Genomic DNA, 21,196 nt, shown 5'->3' with positions numbered 1-21,196 from the left:
CAGAGGAAGACGGGAGGGTGAGAGGAGGTGCTGTAGCAGCAAGGTACACATTGGTGGCCCTGCTTTCCAATGCAATTCCAGAGCCGTGGCTCACGGAGCTCTGCCCACCTGCTCCAGATGCCTTCCCATGTAAACATGTCATCTATTGAGCAGTCACCACAACAGGGCTCACCATTTCCTCCACTGTGGGCTGGGGACTCCAAAACGGAGCTGGGGAAGGGCAGAGCCTGCAGACTCACCTGGTACCTTCGTATGAGCGCTTCGTTCTTCTTCCGCAGGGCCAAGATCTTCTTGTCGAGCTCCACATCTTTCTGCTCCTTCTTCCTGAGCACTGCATCCTCCACAGCTGCATCCTGCAACAGGAGCAGGAGAGCTCTCAGTCATCACAGCAACAGCGTGAAACCTGCTCCTTCTCTTTGTACAGGGGGGGCAGTGAAAGACTTTCCCCATCATTTCTCCCCTTGGTCCTCCATTAGAAAGAATATGGATGCTGCAAATAGACCTTTTCCTGACAGAATTGACCTTTCCTTTTGTTCAGCACTGAGACACTTAGGGCAAGAAGCTGATGTCCCTCTGATGGCTGGCAGTAGGCTCCAGAGTTAACACACTGCTTGGCTGCACGCAGTAACACCACCTCTGCCTGCTGCTGGTTCAGGTGCTCTCAGGCACATCAGTATCACATTTACACTCAGCCAGCACCTTGGTGACCACAGGGAAGAACAAACTGGAGCTTTTCAGTTCCAGTGACAGCAGTGTCTGGTGCTGATGAGGACGGACTCACTGCAGCAGCTGATCCACAGCATCCAGACTCTGCCTGGTGCTTCATGAGGAGCAAGAGGCAAGGCTGAGCTCTCCAAGGCACTACAGGTTTATTTTTAAACAGTGGGTTTGTGCTGGCCTTATCAGCATGGCATCTCCTTGAGGCAGAGAGCTCATGTTCCCTCTCCTTCGCTCACACAGAGCTGTGTAAAATGAAGTGAGACTGAGGAGGAGAGGAAAGGAACCCCAAATCTGAGCAGGATGCTTCGCTAGCATCTCAACTGGGACCACCAGCACGTTACCTCCATCTGCTGCCTTCACCACTGGGTGCTGAGCAGTGCATCTGCAGGGGCACTGCAGCAAATCCAGCTGCTGTGCACAATGCATATTGCCCACAGAGCCAGGGAAGTCTGGAGGAATCAAGATGCAAATGGAATGAAAGCATCACCCACCTGCCTACGACTGGATGCTGCTCCTGCAGGTCGTCTCCCTATGAAGTGGAACAGCCAGCGTGTGGTGGAGAGGCATACTGATGGTCCCAAGAGGTGGTGAAGATGTTCGTGTGCCCTAACATCCTCTGGGGTCAGCATTGCCTCCCCTGTGGCACTGCACATCCCAGCCCCATGGAGCTCTCAAGGTGCCTGGGGCTGGTATCAGACCCTGCTCCAGGACACCTCACCCCAGCCACAACACATGGGCATGGAGAGTGACCTGCCCAGGGGCAAGCTGTGCTGGCGATGCATTGGCAAGGCATGTTTTATGTCTATCCCTGTTGGCTTCCCATCAAATTCCTCATAAACCCACCAAGACCCTCAGGAGAATTGTTGGTTTCCCTGTTTCCACAGGAGCAAATCCCCACCACAGCCCTGTGAGTGAGCACTTCTGCTCCTGCTGTGCCCATCCCGAGGGCTAAAACCCTGCAGCATCCTCCATCCATCTATTGAATCCAATGCATTCAATGCTGGGAATAGCTTCTGCACAGGCAGGAGGGGTTTTTCCTTCATTAATCATGACATAGCATCTGTGACCTCCTTAGGGATGGATCTGTCAGGAGCCAGCAGTGGCACTTGGGGATGTGGGATCTGGTCTGACACTGCCATGCACTGGGTAAGGTAAGCCAGGAGCCAGGGGCCAGCCTCAGGCAGTAGTTAAGGGACTCACAAAGCCCTTCCCCTGGGGAGGGAGGGTTTCTCCTGGAGACCTCAGTTACCTTTTGCTCAGCCCTAATTGTGTCACCAGAGGGAAAAGTGGACAGCAGAGGTCCAGAGGATGGGATGGAGGGGCAGTGTCAAACCCAGCCCTTCTCAACCACGTCAAACATGCAGTGAGAAGCCCAAGGCTTGAAGGCAAAGAGTGAATGAAACCACAGAGGCTGTAGCCCAGGGGGAGGGAAAAGCTTTGACAGTGCTCTATGTTCCCAGCTACCTTTGTGAGCTCTATCCACTCATGTACAGGGGTTCCAGCCCCTCAAGATGTGTGTGTTCACTGGGCCAATGCATCAAGCAAGGTAGAATTAAGGGGTTGGGAACCTTCAATTACTTGTGTGTCAGGTAGCATTTTGCCAGGATGGGAACATCCTGCTCAAGATTTTAGATGAGCTGCAGGAATCACCTCCTTAACATGGGGAGGTGCTGAGCTACCTGGGAGATGGATGCCAAGGAAGAATGTGGCTCTGTCTGATCAGCTGCACTTCAGAAACTAATTCCAAATAGTGTGTGGGAATTCATTGGGGTTGGCATCCCTGCTCTTCCCAAAGCATCACAGGCTCCTGGGAATGAGGGCTGCAAACTGTCCCCTTGTGTGAATGGGATAGAGCCCTTCAAAGGAAGGGAACCAGCTGCTGGATGACAGCACATCCCTGCAATGCTGGGTCTGCCTTTTATAGCATCCCAGACTGGTTTGGGTTGAAGGGACCTGAAAGCTCCTCCAGCTCCAACCCCTGCCACGGGCAGGGACCCCTTCCACTGGAGCAGCTTGCTCCAAGCCCCTGTGTCCAACCTGGCCTTGAGCACTGCCAGGGATGGGGCAGGCTCATTTCCAGGGCTTTCCATTAAAAAAACCTCAAAGCTAAACAACATCAGCTGTGATCTGAGCTTCATCTGCACAAAATAAGGCCACGGATGGGGAGAAGCCTGCCTAGGTCATGTTCTTTGGAGGAAAGGGCCTGAAGGTTGCAGATGTGACACCAGCAGAGAGGATGTCGGAAGTCAGAGAGGGGAAAGGCAGAGGCACCAGTCTGCTGAAACAGCGTTCATATCTACACAAGCTCATCTTGCCTCGTGTCCCCAACAAGGGGTATTTAATCATAAAGAGAGCTGCCCTGCACGACACAGGCACTTGTGCTCCGGTGGGACATCAAAACCAGCACACATTCTCCTGCTGGACAATGGGATTTTGTCAAGGGCTGTGGGAGCAGGAAATGCACCCTTCCATTGCCATCGACCCCTGGGGTACAGGACAAGTGAGCGGGGTGTGCATGGGGCTGGGTACACTTCCACGGCCTCTTTGCAAGGCTGAGTAAAGCCGAGTTCAGTGTTTACCTGAACAGAAGCTATTCTGTGAGCACTAAATTGGCAGGTTTGCTGTTTGCTCAGTGCTGGGGTGTTGCCTGCTTGAGGGTGGGATCAAAGTGGTGCACGGCCTCAAACACACCCCTTTCATCTCCAGATTCCTTTGAAGGCACACCGACAGCGCTGCGGGCTCGGAGGGATTTCACAGTTCCTGCAGAGATTGTATTTGTGCTCTGCTCTTTCCGAAGGGAAGCGATGGCACAGACCTGTCAGGCTGCTCCCAACACACAGGGCTGCACTTTGTCAGCGTTTTGTCTATGCTGCAGCACAGCTCGTGCAGGGGGAGGGGGGGTCTTTCCATTCCCAGCTGGGAAGTTTTGCTGCTATTGAGCGCTCCTCCTGCCCTTTCCTAATGAAGACATTGAGGGATTCTCTGTGCATGAGCTGTTTCAGCAAACACTGGGAGCTGCGGGCAGGGATGGTCCCTTCCCATGCACCCCGAGCTAGAAGCAGCCGCTCTGCCTGCAGCAGCCCCATGTCCCAGGGGATCACCCATTGTATGCTTCAGCCAAGTCAGCGTTTGCTCACCCGCTGCCACCGCTCGGGGCCAGCTGATAACAGGGGACGTGCCCTGCTCTCTGCTTCTGGAACCAACCCGCTACCCCTGCCCAGGCTGAAGCTGATGCTCGGGGGGGTAAAGTGGCCACACTGTGCCCTCCCCAGAGCAAAGCTCTTCCGGGGAGCCAAGGTGCCCGTATGCCCCAGCCACAGGAGGGTTATAAATGGCTTTGGCAGCACAAGCGTTCGCTGGCTCTGAGAGCAGCCGAGCCCGCACAGAACGAGGCCTCCTTCTACTGCACCTCCAACTGTCACAAAAGGAGGAACGGAGAGAGAGGGCCTCGCGCTTCGATGGGCTGACGCCATCTCGTCCTGTCATGCCCCTCTCACGGGCGGTGCATACACACACAGCCGGGGCGCAGGAGGCCGCCCCGCTCTGGTTTCCCACGCTCTTCTCCCATCTCCTGCCTTCTTGGAGGCAGCAGGGGTGGGAAACCGAGGAAGGCAGCAGCAGGAGGCAGCGGAGAGGAGAGCGGAGCGGGGCCGGGCGCTAATGCTCCTCTGCGTAAGCAAACGCATCCGCTCTCTTTAAGGGACATCCTCCGGCTTGACAGCTGCTGCTGCGGGCTCTGCCAGGACTGGCACCGTCCCGCTCCGCCGCCGCTCGCCTCTGACACCGCTCCCGGCCTCCCCCCGTGTCCTGCGGCCCCCGCCATGGGCACACCGAGCTCAGCACCGCAAACCCCCCCACCCCCCACCCCCAGCACCCGGAGCCGGCCGGGAGCCAGCGAGGAGGGGACCAACAAAGGCGCAGGCAGGGGCACCCCCTCCCCCCCGAGGGCAGGCTCGGTGCGGCGGGGGCCCCCCGCACCCCTCCCAGGCCCCCAGCGGCAGCACTCACGGCTCGGTGCATGGTGGCCATCGGCGGCGGATTCCAGCGCAGAGCTAGAAGGGGAGAGCCATCAGCCGGCCTTTCTCCGCACTGGTTGCACAGCACACAGGATCATGTTTTGATTACAAAAGCCTGTCTGGGCTGGCAGCCAGGAGCACTGGCTGCCTAATATACCCAGCACAGACTGGGGCTGAGTGCGTGTCCTCCGCTCCAAGCTCGCTCTCTTTTTAAAAGAAACACTCCCCCTTTCCCCCCCCTCTTGGCTCCTTTTAACTTCCTGATGCCACAAGCCCCGGTTCAAAGTGGGAAAAGCTGGGCGGACAATGGGAAAGGGAGCAGGCAAACAGCTTGACTTCACCCGGTGGCCATTCACGGGCTCGGGGTATTTGTTATGCATGGCCGGTTGCACGCCTGGCGGGGGACAGGGATAATATCTGGGGTCCTGAATGGCTCCTGGGTGTGAGGATGTGCGTGGGGAAACACGAGCCGGGTTTGCCTTTTTCTGCTTCATTGCAGTATCCATTGGGAATGACTGCCCTGCTTTCCAAACCGTGCCTTTCCTGCAGGAGGGAGCAGAAGCAGGGCTCTGGGTGGGCATTGCCAGCCCGCACCGTGAAGCTTGTGGTCGAAGGAGTCCAGTGGTGAGTCCCCATCTGGAAGGTGCCAGGATGACCTCCAGCAAAGTAACAACGTGGGGCTTTGGGAGAGCAGGCAACGTTCATTTAATACACAGAATATAGAATATTAGATACATGATACTGTGGCTGCCCCATCCCTGGCAGTGCTCAAGGCCAGGCTGGACACAGGGGCTTGGAGCAAGCTGCTCCAGTGGAAGGGGTCCCTGCCCGTGGCGGGGGTTGGAACTGGGTGAGCATTAAGGTCCCTTCCAATGGAAACCACTCTGGGATTCTAGGATTCATCTGCTGCCTCTTGGGTTGCCACACTCAAACCTGCATCTGAGCACCATGTCCTGGCTGTGCCCTGTGTCCCCCCTCAATGCAGTCTGGCTGCCCCTTTCTTCAGCTTCCAATGGACCCAAGCAACACACAACCAGGAGGTGGAAGCACACAGGGGAATATTGTTGCCCAAGGAGTGATGCACACCCAGCCTTAGTGAGGGCTCTGCTGTGTTTGTTATGGGAAAACCAAAGGAGCAGGCCCACTGGTGGTACCTGTCCCCTCTAAGAGCTTTGAGCAGGACAGCTACTCACAAAATCCATGATGTTCAACCTGAAACCCAGCACGGTTCAAAGGAAGCCTTCAAAAGCCTTTGAAGAGCTCTGGATCTGATCCCTCTCCTGTGCATAGCTCTGGCTATGGGACCTCAGGGCTAAGGCACTAAAGGAGCTGGAAGGGTGGCTTGGTAAAGGAGCTTAGAGGAAAAGACTGACCCGTATGAATTAGCAGCTACTCAAGTGATGAAAGGAAATGGAACCCATCCCCCAGGCATTGCCTATGGGTTCAGGCTTGAGGAAGGACATGGAAGACCCTGCTGTGGATGGAAAACCAGGAAAAAGACACAAGAGCTTTGCTGGACCCCAAGTGCTTGTCAAGAGGTTTGTGATGGAGAAGCCTGTGCAGGAGGTGCAGAGCCATGAGGGGCTTTCCCTCACCGTGGGAGCACAGGAGGATGGTGTTGCTTTGGGGTTTCCAAGCTGGCATAGTCCCTAGCGAGGGTGGAGTGATGGCCCAGTTTTGGCTGTCTGGTGGCTGCAGGGAGAAGGTCAGCTCTGGGAGCTGCTGCTGGGCTGAGTCAGGGACTCAGTGTCCAGAGAAGGACATTTCCAGTGATGAGGCATTATCCTGATGGCCTCATCCTGGGGATTGCATCCCTGCACACGCTGCTAACACCCAGTCCAGTTAAAACAGACACCCACACAATCAACCCAAACCAAGGTCAGGTTCCTCGTGCAGTGCAGGGTAAACCCCATGTGCAGGGGAGTCTATTGGGCTCCCCATGGATCAGTACCTAAGGGACCACGTCATGCCCAAGATGTCAAGTGCTAAATGCTGCAAGGAGTTCCTACAGACCTCACAGCCATAGCATCCAAGGTCCCTGCTGTTACCAGTGGTGGGGACAACAGCAGTGCTATGAGCAGGTACAAAGAGCCCCAAAATACCTTTGCCTTTGCTAAGTAGAGCTGCAGTTCCCTCCAGGGCAGTGTCAGCTGTGCCACTGCCCTCAACACAAAGAGCTGACATTTCTCAGCTCTCTTTTTCCATGTCTGAGTGGTGTAAATGACAAACATCTACTTCTGCATCATCATCTGAGGTGAAGGAGGAGATGAATGCTCAGTGAGCACTGAGGACATGGAAACCCAGGGGCAAAAGGGCCCAATCAAGGGAACAGCATCTGCAGCTTCAGCACTGGGGCAAAACAGGCTGGTTTGGGGACCTGGTTGTGCTCTTGGGACTCTCCCAGGATGCAGAAAGCAGAACCTGCTGAGATTTATGGGGTTATATACATGCACATATATTTGCTTATTGCTGGTGTCCTGACCAGAAAGGGTTGCAATAACACCATGGCTGTCCTCAAATTGAGGGTTTGCTCTAAACTCAGTGCCAGTCCCAAGATGAGCACTGCCTTCCCATGGGATCTGTGCCTAACTCAGAGTAAGGACAATCCTCCAGAACCATCACCCTGGCACCAGGGAGCACCAAGACCCACATGTGTGCACTTGGGAAGGAGAGGACCATCTCCTCCAAGGATGGGTCCTGGTCTCCTGCTCCAGTGAGAAGGGTGTGCTGGATGGATGACGTGTCAGGGGTCCTGCAGGACCTCAGGACACACTGAGTACCTCACTTGGTGGCTGAAGCACATCAGTAGTGCTCTCTTGGGCAGTTGGTGGCAGCTCTCTCCCAGCATGCAGCATCTTGAGAGAGTCCTTCAGACACTGTCTATTACAAATGCAACAGGAAGGCCATTAGGAGAAAGCAGCTGAATTACTCACTAAGGAATTCGTCCACCACGTCTGGAGTTAATCCCTTTACTCTTCTAAAATCACTAAGTCTTTAATAGGCTGATGGCCTGATTCTGGGCTCTTTACTTGCTTCGGCTGCTGTGCACTGGCTGGTACCCTCCCTGACGCCTGCTCAGCACGGAAGCCACAGGGTGCACCCATGTGTGTGCCCCAGGTTGGCTCTGTGGTTTCCTCTGCATGGAAGGGGATGTGTGAGCTCTTGCTAAGTGTTGGCAGCCCTGAGGAGCAGTCCTGGGGCAGACAGCAGTTTGCCTGCAGGAAAGCCTGGAAGCTGGAGCAATCCAGAGGACTTAAGGGGGTTTTGCTGCTCTACGGGGGCTCAGCTGAGCTCCCTGAGCACAACATCCTGCTGCTTGCAGGCCCTGCTCTCCACTCAGGGCAAGGTTTGGTGGAGATTTCCTGAGGCAGAGGCAGGAAATGAGGGCAATGACCTGTCCATTCTGTGCCCGTGACAGTGACACAGCCCCTTTCTCTAGCTGGGAGCGGCAATGCCTCTCCCTTTCGGTTTCAGCACAAAGAACCACCTCTGACAAGAGTCTGCGCCCTCCCTGCTGCAGGGCGGCACCAGCAGCCTGCAGCATCACCCCTTGTTTTGACAGCAAGACTTTGCTCCTTACAAAGAAAGAATCTGAGTCCTCAACAAACTCAAACCTGACTGCCCCAAGCAGCATTCCTGGCACCCCTCCATCAGCCCTTCCACCAGCAAGAACCGCTGTGGCTTTCCAAAGGGAAGGGAAACCGTTCTTCCTTTCCCTTTGCACTCTACGAGACCCCTCCACAGCCCCAGTTCCACGCTGCCACTTCCCAAGGGCGCTTCACCCAGCTCCAGCTTGGCTTCTCTCCATTTGCTGCATGACGCTGTTCCAGCAGCAGATGGCACTCGGGAACCGCTGGGGCCCGGCTGCCAGAGCCCCACTGTGGGACAGGAGGGTGAAGTCCCTGGTTTGGGAGGCACGCTCTCTGCCGTGTAGGGCTGCAGGTAAGGTTCAGAAGCACTCCTGAGCACTGCTGTAAATCGAGATGCTGCTGCCTGAGGCTCCAGAGCAGAGCCAGCAGCTCCTCTCCAGGCTGGGGGACAGAGGGATGGGAACATGCACTGGATCAAAGAATCCCCATCCTATCAACCACAGAGCAAAGTTGCCTGCAATGAGCAAACTCCTCTTTGCTCACCCCTGCTCCGGTCCTGTCCCCAGCTCCAAGGGTGAAAAAGCATTTGAGGCGTTTCCTGCAGGAGAGAGGTCAGCAGATTCCCCAGACTGGGAGGAGGGAGCAGCCACAAACCTGACCCAGGCTTTAGGTGGAGACTCAGAGGGATCAAAGAGCTATGAGACAGTCGGGTTTAAATGTATCAATGGACAATTAAAATGAAAACTACCAAAGCTTGTTAAAGGACGTAAGAACAGCTTGGTCCTGCTTAACATCAGGTGTTGGTACCTCCCATAATGATACCAGCCACAGCACCGGCACAGAAGCTTCTCGGGACATGCAAAGCAGCCCTGTTCCCATCAGAGGACAAGGCTGTTTCCTCTTTTCCCCCTTCCTGCACACCAGAGAACCACAGACAGGTTTGGGTTGGAAGGGACCTTAAAGATGATCCAGTTCCAACCCCTGCCACAGGCATCATCCTGCAGGTTCTTGCCTCAAGTCCTGTGGGTGAAATCTGTGCCTACCCCTGTTTACTGCCACCCTGAATAACTCATGACCTCGCCACCTCATGGCATCTTTTCCTCCAGAAAAACTTGTATCTCTGGTGTAAGGCCCCTGAAGTAGAGACTGAGTGAATGGGGAGAGGATCTGCCCCATCTCCAGACAGGCACAGCAGGGCCAAGTGCAGGTTTGCTGACCCCATTAGCCAGCCTTTGGATGTAGGACACACGAGCCAGCCTTGGGAAAGGAGCCAGGCAGTGGAAAGTGGCTGGGACAGCTGGTCAGGCAGGTTCCTTTCATCCTTTATGGAAACATATTCCTTGGGGAAAGCATGGAGAGCTGCAGCCAGCGACTGCTTCACCCTGGCTGAAAGCTGCCATCAGCAGTGACCAAGGGAGGCTCCCATCCCAGCCCATGGCTTCAGCCCACATCTAGGAGGACATGGGCAGCCCAGCAGCCTTAACTTACAGCTCAGAAGCTGTACATGAAGATGCCAAGAGCCAGCTGGCTCCTGACACACTCCTGTGCCCTTTTGGAGCTACAAAACCTCCAAATTATTCTACACATGGCTGCTTTGGGGCTACTCGAGTGGCAGCACATTCCACTCCCACCCTGGTGCAAGAAGGAAGCGTCAAATTCAGCCCCATGTGCACCTCCCATCCCAGCCAAGCTTCATCCAAACCTAACAAAGCCTTTCACTCCCCTTTGCCAGCAGAACTGGAAAGCAAGCTCCAGACACCAACCTTGGCTCCAGGGTCTAAGCTGCACTGAAGACTCATCATGGGCTCCCTGGGTGTCGCATCACACTGATGCTGCATGGGTTCAGGTTGGGCTCTGCTCACAGCTGGGCTCCTCCTGTGCAGAGCTTGAGGTGTAGAGCTGGTGTGGACCACAAGTGCAAGGGACAGCCTGCAAGAGGAACAGAGGCACCTGAGAAGGGAGGAGATGAAAAGGGGAATCATGCTAGCAATTAGGTTTAAAGGACCAGTCCAACACTAATGAATACTTGGGTGGAGAGAAAGGGTGGAGGTGGCTGAGGTGCCTGTGGACACTCACTGTGCTGGGCCTGGCTGGCTCAGTGCTCCACTCAGGACGCAGGAAACTCTTGGAATTGCAGATAACCCATGCTCCAGTGGGTGGAAATCATGATTTGAGAGCATGAGTTAAAACCCAGCTGGAGACACTGGTCCTGCTCCCAGCTATGGTGAGAATTTCATAGAATCATAGAACAGTCAGGGTTAGAAAGGACCTTAAGATCATCCAGTGCCAACCCCCCCTGCCATGGGCAGGGACACCTCACACTAAACCATGGCACCCAAGGCTCTGTCCAACCTGGCCTTGAACACTGCCAGGGATGGAGCATCATAGAAAGATAGAATGGGTTGGGTTGGAAGGGACCTCAAAGCTCCTCCAGCTCCAACCCCTGCCAGGGCAGGGACCCCTTCCACTGGAGCAGCTTGCTCCAAGCCCCTGTGTCCAACCTGGCCTTGAGCACTGCCAGGGATGGGGCAGCCACAGCTTCTCTGGGCACCCTGTGCCAGCGCCTCAGCACCCTCACAGGGAAGAGCTTCTGCCTTATCTCCAACCTGAACTGCCCCTGTTTCAGTCTGAACCCATCACCCCTTGTCCCATCACTACAGTCCCTAATGAAGAGTCCCTCCCCAGCATCCTTGTAGCCCCCTTCAGACACTGGAAGCTGCTCTGAGCTCTCCACAGCTTCTCTTCTCCAGGCTGAACAGCCCCAGCTTGGCCTTATTTCATCCCTCGCACAAGCTCCCAGAGACTCAGCCTGTGATAAAGTAAGATCCCATTTCCTGAGGCCCAAGAAGAGAGCACCCGGGAGGTTTCCTGCCTTGACACATCCCATCCACTCCCAAAAACCCCTGCAGAGCACTTGGAGCCATCACACACTTGTTCTCTTCTTACTTGTCTCTGGGCATCTGTGTGAGGCCCCGATGGAGCTCCTGGGTAAGGTGGCCCTGCCCTGGGAATGGGGACATGCTGCTGGGCTACCTGACTGCTCCCTGCGTGTTGCTCAGGGCTGGGGGCACTGTGCAGCACAAACACATGGGATGAGGCAGGCTAAAGGTTTACAACCGGCTCTGTAAAAAGGAAGAATTCCATTTCCTGTCCCCCTGGAATACTGGGTTTCCTTCAGTTCCTTCAGAAGGAATTGATTAAACAACACCCTGCCTTTGACCTGTTGTTATTTAAACCTTTTTTATTGAGAAACGCTTGGAACAAGCATCCAAAGCTGCCTTTTTCTGGCAGCATCAGCTGCAATATTCGGAGCATTTTGGAAGCTCAGCTTGTAACCAAACAGAGCAGAAACATCTCAACAATTTGGGAGATGGAACCTTCCCCCTCCTGGGCCAAACCAACTGCTTTTCATCACCCCCCCTAGCTCTGATCCTCCTGAAAGGGGCCGTTTCAGCCAATTTCCTCTCCAAGACATCAGCTGGGCCATCCCTGGGTGACACTGACTCGCTGGCACTGATGCCATTGGGAGAGAAGAGCTTGGGTCTTGTTGAATAGGGACAGGACAAGAGGAACCGGCCTCAAGCTGCACCAGGGCAGGGTTAGATGGAGCTGAGGAACAATTCCTGGCCCAGAGGGTGCTCAGGCATTGGAACAGGCTGCCCAGGGCAGGGCTGCAGGCACCGGCCCTGCAAGTGCTCACAAACCCTATAGCTGAGGCCTCAGTGCCACGGGTTAGGGGTGGCCTTGGCAGTGCTGGGGTAGGGGTTGGACTGGATGAGCTTGAAGCTCTTTTCCAACCAGGTTGATTCAATGGTTCTGCAAGTCCCATGGGATGAGGATGTGTCTGGACAGGCAGGATCAGCAGCTTATGGCCAGCTCTGCTCACTCCAGTTTTCCTCCCATTGCAGGGGACCATGCAGGAGCCAGACCAGATGTGGTCTGTTGGGGTCCAGCTGTAAACTGCTTATCTGTGGCATGAGTAGGGTGAGGGCTGTTGTTATGAAGCAAAAAGGGCAAATTCATAGCTGGGTACAGGCTGAGGGATTGCTTTGTGGTTCATTCTCTGGTTGTGATGGCCCTGGGCATGCATTGGGTCTGGCTGGCATCAGCCTGTGTTGTATCAGTGAAGGCTCAGAGGGATGAGGAAATGGCTTGTACCAACAGCACTAAGTAGCTTATGGGAGGCAAGTTGAGAGCAGCTCAGCTCTGATCAGCAATTAAAACAGGATCAGGGATGGGGCTGACAGCTCAGCCCCGAGGGTGGGATGTCTCCATCTTTGCTGGGATCTGCCAGCCCTGTGGGCAGGAGGAGTTTCTCCTGGCAGAGGGAAAGACCTCGTCAGTGCGACCTGCAACAGCCAGGGTTAGGGCTGTGCTTCAGTGTTCTTCTGTCCTTCCTCACACCCGGTCCTATTCCCAACTGTGGCTCTGATCATGACTTCACAACGGTCCAGAACCCACCAGAGCCACCAAGCTGCCTTAGGGAAACCACCCTTGCTAGCTCTAGCGTTTCCCAATGAGCTTTTATGGCTGCATTTTAAACTCATCCTTGGCAAGGCTGTAACATTCCTGTTCTGAAGGTGTTGAGGCAAAGCTCAGGTTCACCAGGATGAGGAATGACACATGAAGGTTGTCAATAAAAAGGTCGCCCCGTGTTAAAACCTCCCAGTTAACCCCAGTGGTCATTCACATGGCTTTGTTTTCCTCGGTGTGGACAGACTTCTGCAGGCTGGGACTTTCTCTTATCCTTAAACCTGTTAACAGCACCTTACTGCACCCAAATGAGGATGAGGAGAGCAGGAACCCCTTAAATAGAGAGGAGATTCAGAGCAGCCCAAGGGGAAGGACTTGGGGGTGCTGGTCCATGAGAAAATGAACATGAGCCGGCTTCAGTGTGCGCTTGAGCCCAGAAACCAACCGTATCCTGGGCTGCATCCAAAGGAGCGTGACCAGCAGGGCCAAGGAGCTGATCCTGCCCCTCTGCTCTGCTCTCATGAGACCTCCCCTGGAGCATTGTGTGCAGTTCTGGTGTCCTCAGCATAAAAAGGACATGGAACTGTTGGAACAAGTCCAGAGGAGGCCACGAGGATGCTCAGGGGCTGGAGCAGCTCCTGTATGGAGATAGGCTGAGAAAGTTGGGGCTGCTTAGCCTGGAGAAGAGAAGCTGCGTGGGGACCTCAGAGCAGCTTCCAGTGTCTGAAGGGGGCCTATAGGGATGCTGGGGAGGGACTCTTCATTAGGGACTGCAGTGACAGGACAAGGGGTAATGGGTTAAAACTGAAACAGGGGAAGTTTAGATTGGATCTAAGGAGGAAATTCTTTACTGTGAGGGTGGTGAGGCACTGGAATGGGTTGCCCAGGGAGGTTGTGAATGTTCCATCCCTGGCAGTGTTAAAGACGGTTGGGTTGGGTGTGTTTGTGTGGGTGTTGTGGGGGGTTGGTGGGGGGGGGGGGTTTTGGTTTGGTGGGTGGTGGGTGCTTAAGGGAAGGGCACGGTGCATCTGCAAGGGGGAGGATCGCCAGCTCCCACCTTTCCAAACAGCCCCCATGTGGGATTAAACTCATCCTGTCTGTTGAGGGTCCCAGGGCTGGGTGAAGAGTCACACAGTCCCAGCTTGGTTTGGGTTGGAAGGGACCTTAAAGCTCCTCCAGCTCGAACCCCCTGCCATGGGCAAGGACCCCTTCCACTGGAGCAGCTTGCTCCAAGCCCCTGTGTCCAACCTGGCCTTGAGCACTGCCAGGGATGGGGCAGCCACAGCTTCTCTGGGCACCCAGTGCCAGCGCCTCAGCACCCTCACAGGGAAGAGCTTCTGCCTAAGAGCTCAGCTCAGTCTCCCCTCGGGCAGGTTCAAGCCATTCCCCTTGGCCTGGCCCTACAGGCCCTTGTCCCAAGCCCCTCTCCAGCTTTCCTGCAGCCCCTTTAGGCACTGGAGCTGCTCTAAGGTCTCCCCTTCAGGAGCCTTCTCTTCTCCAGGCTGCCCCAGCCCAGCTCTCTCAGCCTGGCTCCAGAGCAGAGCTGCTCCAGCCCTCGCAGCAGCTCCATGGCCTCCTCTGGCCTCGCTCCAACAGCTCCAGGTCCCCCTTGTGCTGCTGCCCCAGAGCTGGATCAGGGCTGCGGGGGGGGTCTCCCCTTCCCATAGCAGAGGGGCAGGATCCCCTCCCGGAGCTGCTGCTCATGCTCTGGGGGTGCAGCCCAGCACACGGGGGGGTTCTGGGCTCAAGCTCACACTGAAGCTGGGTCATGGGGAGCTGCTCCTCACCCAGCACCCTCACGTCCTTCTCCTCAGGGCTGCTCCATCCAGTCTCCCCCAGCCTTGGGATTGCCCCTTCCCTGGTGCAGGACTTGCTCCAAACTCTGCTTGGTTCTTGCCCCTGCACTGCAGCAGTGGGGTTGCTGCCTATGCCCATCAGCACACACCATCGGCCAGAAGCTGATGCTGTCTCCCTGTTGTCATTTAGGGCATTACCACTCTGTGACCTCTCTGTGCTTGGCCGGTTTGGGACTGGTGGAGCAGATCCTGGTGCTATTCCAGGAGAGTCCTGTGCTGATGCCGAGCTTTCATCCCCTTACAGAAAAACCCCAAGGGTGAGCAGGAAGGATGAGCAAATGGGCTCCCAAGCTGCTTTGATGCTCACAAGGCAATTCTTTCAAGCTGAGACCTTCCTTCATCCAGAGGAAGGTTTTCTTCCACAGTGCCTGGCAAAGCAGGATGGTGAGTCAGCAGGCTGGAGGCAGTGCTCTGCATCAATCTCTGGGGATAGGGATGAATCCCTGCCTCCCTTCCTGCAGGCAATGGGTCTTGGGAAGGCCTCTCTCAAAGCTGGCTGCTCTTGCAGTGGCCACACCGTGCTGGTTTGGACAGGTTGAGTCACTCATGTCATGAGGTGTGGGGACTCAGAGTCCCCATGGCCAGGGCTGTGAGCCCAGAGACTGCCTGGGGCTGCAGCAGGCTGCTGGTTTCCAAGCAGTGTGCCCTGTCTCTGTTCACCCTGGCCTGGCACTGCTCAGTGGAGCCGTAAAGCAGCAAGAGCATTTCAGTGCTCAGAGCCAGGGCCAGCGCACCAGGCACCGCCCGTGCTGGAGCATCTCCATGGGGACAGCAGCATCCTGGCCTCTTCTGCTTCACAAACCTGCTGCCTCAGCCCGTGAACTTGCTTCCTTTGCCAGAGCACAGGTCCAGCTGCTGTGTCAGCAAACCCAGCCCCAGCCACCTTCACTGCCCACATCCCATTGTACAGGTGAATGGAGCTACCCCGCTTCTGCAGCTTCGGGGGCTTTTATTTAGAGACAGAAATGTGCTCTAGTCATGGGTTGACACCCAGAATCCCAGTCTGGTTTGGGTTGGAAGGGACCTTAAATCCCAGCCAGCTCCAACCCCTGCCACAGGCAGGGACCCCTTCCACTGGAGCAGCTTGCTCCAAGCCCCTGTGTCCAACCTGGCCTTGAGCACTGCCAGGGATGGGGCAGCCACAGCTTCTCTGGGCACCCTGTGCCAGCGCCTCAGCACCCTCACAGGGAAGAGCTTCTGTTTTAGATCTTGGCCCCAAATGCCAAGACCTGAGTAGGACCTGTTCATCTGAACAGTCACACCTAGGCTGACACTTAGGCCAAACCCCTGGGTTCTGGTGCCTATGGAGAAAGCTCTGGATGCAATAAAAGTTTCCCTTTTAGAGCTCCTGGTCTGCGCACCCATCGCTTTCCTCCTTGCAACTCCAGTTACACGAGTCAGCTGAGCTGATCCAGGCTTGTAGCGGCACTGATGCTGTGAACCCTTAGAAAAGTAACTGCTGGAAAAGCAGATTTAGTGTCTATTGAAAGCCGTTAGTGACCACTCTGTCCTGGGCTGGGCTTGGAGGAGCTGTCACCTTCCAGGATTTGCAGAGTCCATAGGAAGCATCCTCCCCAGTGCAGGCATCAGTGTAAGACACATGATTTCAAAGGGACAGGAATCAGGCTCCCAGGGCAATTGGAATGGCCAGGTATTACTTCTGTGTGTGCTGGAGCATGGCCCATACCAGCACAGGGAGGAGAGGTCCATGCAGGGCCCTCCTCTGCTCCTCAGGGTGGTTCCTGCAGTGCTGGAACCTTGGGGTAGCTGCTGACAGACCACCATGGGCTAAGAAGGTAGCAGGTGTATGGCAATTAATGTTCTGGGCACCAGCACCCTGCAGACTGAAGCAGATAAGAGACGTGATGAGTTTGGTGTGTGTTTGAAGGGGCAGGAGACCCAATCCAGCACTATCTTGGCAGGGAAAATCTGGCTGGAGCTGTCTTGTACCACGTTGTGCGCTGCCTCGTGCTGGAAGCACAGCCACGTTTGCTTTAAGCAGCCCACATGTTCACACCATTGCCCAGTGTGACTGAGAGTGAGCCCTTCCCTCCGAGCATCCTCACGTATCCCACGCAGATTCATCCTTTGCAATAAATATTCTTCTTAGGAGAATCTGGGACATGAATCCTCAGCCTGGGGAAGGCCAGGGAAGACTTTGGGCTGTACCAACACATCTCCATTACCTGTGCCTGTTCCAGCGCCTGCCTTAGCTTCCAAGAGGGTTGAAAGTCATGGCTGAAACTCCTGCAAGCAGCCTGCACAGGGTGGTCCTGCAGGACTTGGCTGAGCCCTTGTATGAGACCAAACACTCAAAAAGCAGCCATTCATTTCCTGGGCTCCTGCAGCTCACCCAAGACCCACATTGGAAGATTGGTTCTGCAAACTGTGCTGTACCCAAACGTCTGAGAGCACAGGAAAGCCTGGCATTGCAATACCCCTGTGTGGAGCATAGGAAGGGAGATCTGCCCCTCTGCTGTGCTCTAGGGAGACCCCCCTGCAGACCTGCATCCAGCTCTGGGGAACAGCACAAGAGGGATGAGGAGATGGGTATGATTCTGGTTCTATGACTCTATGAAAGGCACTGCCTGCAGGAGGGTGTGAGCCCAAGCAGCAGGTCCAGGCACAGGTCTAGCAGCAGCTCCATGCCAGCCTTCTCCTTGGATGTGGCCAGCACGGCATGAACATAGCCATACTTGCAGCAATCTGTTGGTGTCGGCTGCCAGAGGACTGCAGGACCTGCTGGCTCTTTCTGTGTGCTGGCACTGGCTGCTCACAGAGCAGACACACACAGCAGAGCAGGGAAGCAGCAGAGCCGGTGTCTGGCAGAAGGGCAGGGCTTGGTTCAGAGCATCACTGAGCATGGCTGCTCTGGCTGGTGGGAATGCCTCCGCTGGGATAACCATGTGGTGTGTACACAGTCCTGCTGCTGCCTGTCAGTCGCTCCAGCCAGGGAAAAGAGCCCTGGGATTTGCCCTGACTGGAGGAGTACCAGTGTGTAGGAGTATTTCCATCTCCTTTTCCTGCCCAGGTGCTTGGGGTATCCACCCAACCACTTAAAGGTTTGGTTTAAAGCCCCAGGGCCCTAAGGGGATAGGGTGGCAGGAGAGCAGCACTTGCTGAACAGCAGAGCGTCTGCCTGTGGCACAGGGCTGGAGCTGGATGAGCTTTACAGTCCCTTCCAACACAAACCCCTCTATGATTCTATGATATCCCCCAGTCTGTGTGGATGTGGCACTGCCTGTTCCTGACAATCCAAAGAGGACCAGGTCTTCCTGGAAGCAGAAAGGGCAGCACACAGCAGGGATTCCTTGTGACAACATCAGTGGAGATGAACCAAAGTGATCTGAGCCAAAACAGCCAATGGCAAATGGTAGCCAAGAGACTACAAACCAGCACGAGCATGGGAGCACCGTGCTCCAGCCCTGCCCTGCTGCAGGATGGGCATCACGGAGCCAATGTGACCAGAGCATGGAACACTTGGCTCTGCCAGCAGGAGCCAGGACACTGTGAACCAAGCTCAGTTCTGCCCAAGGAAACACTGATTTACACTGAAGGGAAACAAATTAGTACTGTAGTGATAGCACAAGGGGTAATGGGTTCAAACTGAAACAGGGGAAGTTTAGATTGGATCTAAGGAGGAAATTCTTTCCTGTGAGGGTGCTGAGGCACTGGAATGGGCTGCCCAGGGAGGTTGTGAATGCTCCATCCCTGGCAGTGTTCAAGGCCAGGCTGGGCGAGGCCTTGGGTGCCATGGTTTAGTGTGAGGTGTCCCTGCCCATGGCAGGGGGTTGGAACTGGATGATCTTAAGGTCCTTTCCAACCCAAACTGTTCTATGGTTCTATGAAATTGTACTGAAGGTAACTTTGCTAAGAGAGGGCCCTGTGAAATGAGCCACACGCACTTTGGTGTAGAACAAATCCATCATGAAATGCCTTGGTCACATCTGCCAGCTCATCATGTTAAAGCCTTGGTGTGCCTCCTTAGAATTCACTAAGGATATGCTTGGCTTTGCACTCCTAAAGGGAGCCTTGCTGTTGACTTGGGTGCGAGAGGGAGAAGTGCAGACTGGGGGGCTCTGCACACACGCAGCAAGTGAAGTGCTCACTTCTGACTCAGACTTCTCACAAGACAGGAGAGCTGCAGAGGCCCTCTGCTTTCTGTCTGTGAAAGAAATGCAAGTGAGCAGGAGGGGTGGGAGAAGGAATGAGCTCTACAAAACCAAGGAAGAGATGCTTCAAGTAAAAGTGGATCAAGGCTCAAATACAAAGGTTTCTTCCCTTCTCTCTTTCACAGGTCAAGCAGGAGAGGCGAGATATCTGCAGCAGGAATTCATGTCTCCTCCAAGCTCTGTTCCACAGCCCCATGGCAGCCTTCCTCCCGTGCAGGTGAAAGGCAGGAGGTGCAGAGGAGGCCTGGGAGCAGTGCTTGCTGACCTTTGCCATGTGTGAATTGCTAAGCCTCTCACAAGCAGAGGTTTCCAGCCCTGCCTGAGGAGCTCAAGCCCTGACCCAGCAGGCTTCCTGCTCCGGGATGCTTTTCATGGACTGGGGAGCAGCTGGTGGATCCCTGAAGTTTCCCAGTGTCAGCAGCAGCAAACTGCTGTCTCAGATGACAGAGGGGCTTTTGCAGCACAGCAGCTCCACAGTCATAGAATCACAGAGCGGTTTGGCCTGCAAAGGACCTTAAAGCTCCTCCAGTTCCAACCCCTGCCATAGGCAGGGACACCTTCCATTAGACCAGGTTGCTCCAAGCCCTGTCCAACCTGGCCTCATTAACCTGCCTCACCCCTCAGCCACCTCCACATCACCCCCACAGCATCTCTGTGCCATCCACCTGCCCATAGATTTCCCTTCCCAGTCCCCCTCTCCCCTTTCTCTGCTCACCAGCCCTTTTCCTTTTTCCACATGTACCCATTGCTGTCTGTTGGGTTTTGACACTCCTGACCCTACACCTCCTCTGTTTGCTATTTTCCTCTTTGCTTCCACTTTCTTTGGTCACCTCACCGCCCTTCTCACTCACCCTCCCTCACTTCCTTTCACATCAGAGGGACACCAGGGACCAGCTGGACCCAATTGTTGCTGGCAGGTCTCAGATGCAGCTTGTTATGGCAAAGAGCCAGCTCCCAATCTGATGAAGAGCAGAATGAAGCCAACATGAGGTACCAACCAACTGCTGCAGCCCTGTGTAATAACAGCCCCAAGAGGGACGTGAAGCACTGCTTCACATCGAGCTGGGAGCATGATCTCCGCCTTAGACCCTGCTTAAGGATAATTAAAACCCCATTAATTCATGTGTTGAATTCTTTGCAGGGCCCAAAGGAAACTGCCAAGCTGTGGGAGTGAGGAAGTGTGATCACCCCCGCTTTGCAGACAAGGCACATGAGGCTGAGCCAAGCTCAAGGCTGTAAGATGTGGCTGTCTGTCAGAGCAGTGGGATGTTTGCAGTCCAGCCCATCCCACCATCCCTTCCTCTCCCAGGGATTTATAATTATCATCACTGTCACAAGTAGTATCATTTAGCATCGAAAGGAAAGGAAATAGCACCCAGGTCCTGTCAGCACGTTAATGCCAGCCAAGCTCTTCAGTAGATACCAGGTTTATGTCTTTCCCGTTGGGCCACATCATCCAGACTCCTCACACTGTACCTGACCCTCCCAGGCAAGCAGTGTTTCTGTGCAGGGTTCAGACAGAGGCTGGTCCCCACAGCCTCCAGCCTGCACTTGGAGCGTCACCCACCCTGGCATTAGGAAAAGCTTTCTGTTCTTTCAACTGTCTCAGGCATTTAAGTCTTTAAGGCAGGAAGGGCTTATTCTAAGCAGCTAGGGGATTACTGGGAGTTATAGGATACTTGCTGATCTAATACTTTTCCTTTTTGCTTCAGCTTTTATGTAGCATGAAGAGAAGCTGCGTGGAGACCTCAGAGCAGCCTTCCTATATCTGAAGGGGGCCTCCAAGGATGCTGGAGAAGGCCTTTTCCAGCATCAGCTCAGTTCTGGGCCCCTCACTGCAAGAGAGACCTTGAGGTGCTGGAGTGGGGCCAGAGAAGGGCACCGGAGCTGGTGCAGGACCTGGAACCCAAGTGTGATGGGGAAGGGCTGAGGGACCTGGGGGGTTCAGACGGAGAAGAGAAGGCTCAGGGGGGACCTGATGGCTGCCTCCAACTGCCTGACAGGAGGATGGAGCCAGGAGGGGCTGGGCTCTACTCCCAAGGAACAAGGGATGGGACAAGAGGAACCGGCCTCAAGCTGCACCAGGGCAGGGTTAGATGGAGCTGAGGAACAATTCCTGCCCCAGAGGGTGCTCAGGCATTGGAACAGGCTGCCCAGGGCAGGGCAGCAGGCACCGGCCCTGCAAGTGCTCACACCCCGTGGAGACGAGGCCTCAGTCCCATGGGTCAGTGGTGGCCTTGGCAGTCCCATGGGGCAGTGGTGGCCTCGGCAGTGCTGGGGTAGGGGTTGGACTGGATGAGCTTGAAGGGCTTTCCCAACCTGGGTGATTCCTGAGTCAATGATTCCATGCCCCGCGGTGCCCTGCGCAG

General features: G+C 55.2%; 1 protein-coding gene across 3 annotated transcripts in view; it reads right to left on the bottom strand.

The window, feature by feature from the left end:
* The window catches only part of CCDC9B (coiled-coil domain containing 9B), a 79,231-nt gene that overhangs the window by 41,262 nt on the left and 16,773 nt on the right, over positions 1-21,196 (bottom strand). For 2 of the 3 annotated variants that reach the window (XM_061371003.1, XM_061371002.1), the window contains exons 1-2: positions 4,729-4,906; positions 240-353 (exon numbers count right to left, since the gene is read on the bottom strand). In XM_061371003.1, the coding sequence (XP_061226987.1) occupies positions 240-353; positions 4,729-4,749 (135 nt within the window). In that variant the 5' untranslated portion in view covers positions 4,750-4,906. Of the gene's footprint in view, positions 1-239; positions 354-4,728; positions 4,907-10,089; positions 10,256-21,196 lie in introns of those variants that run through there. The other variant, XM_061371001.1, reaches the window with a different exon arrangement.

The sequence above is a fragment of the Neopsephotus bourkii genome, unplaced genomic scaffold (genome assembly GCF_033783945.1).
Source record: "Neopsephotus bourkii isolate Nb327-2 ecotype Australia unplaced genomic scaffold, CSIRO-AGI_Nbou_v1 NB_1557, whole genome shotgun sequence".
In the NCBI taxonomy this organism is placed as follows: domain Eukaryota; kingdom Metazoa; phylum Chordata; class Aves; order Psittaciformes; family Psittacidae; genus Neopsephotus; species Neopsephotus bourkii.
This window is presented reverse-complemented; position numbering and strand designations above follow the sequence as displayed.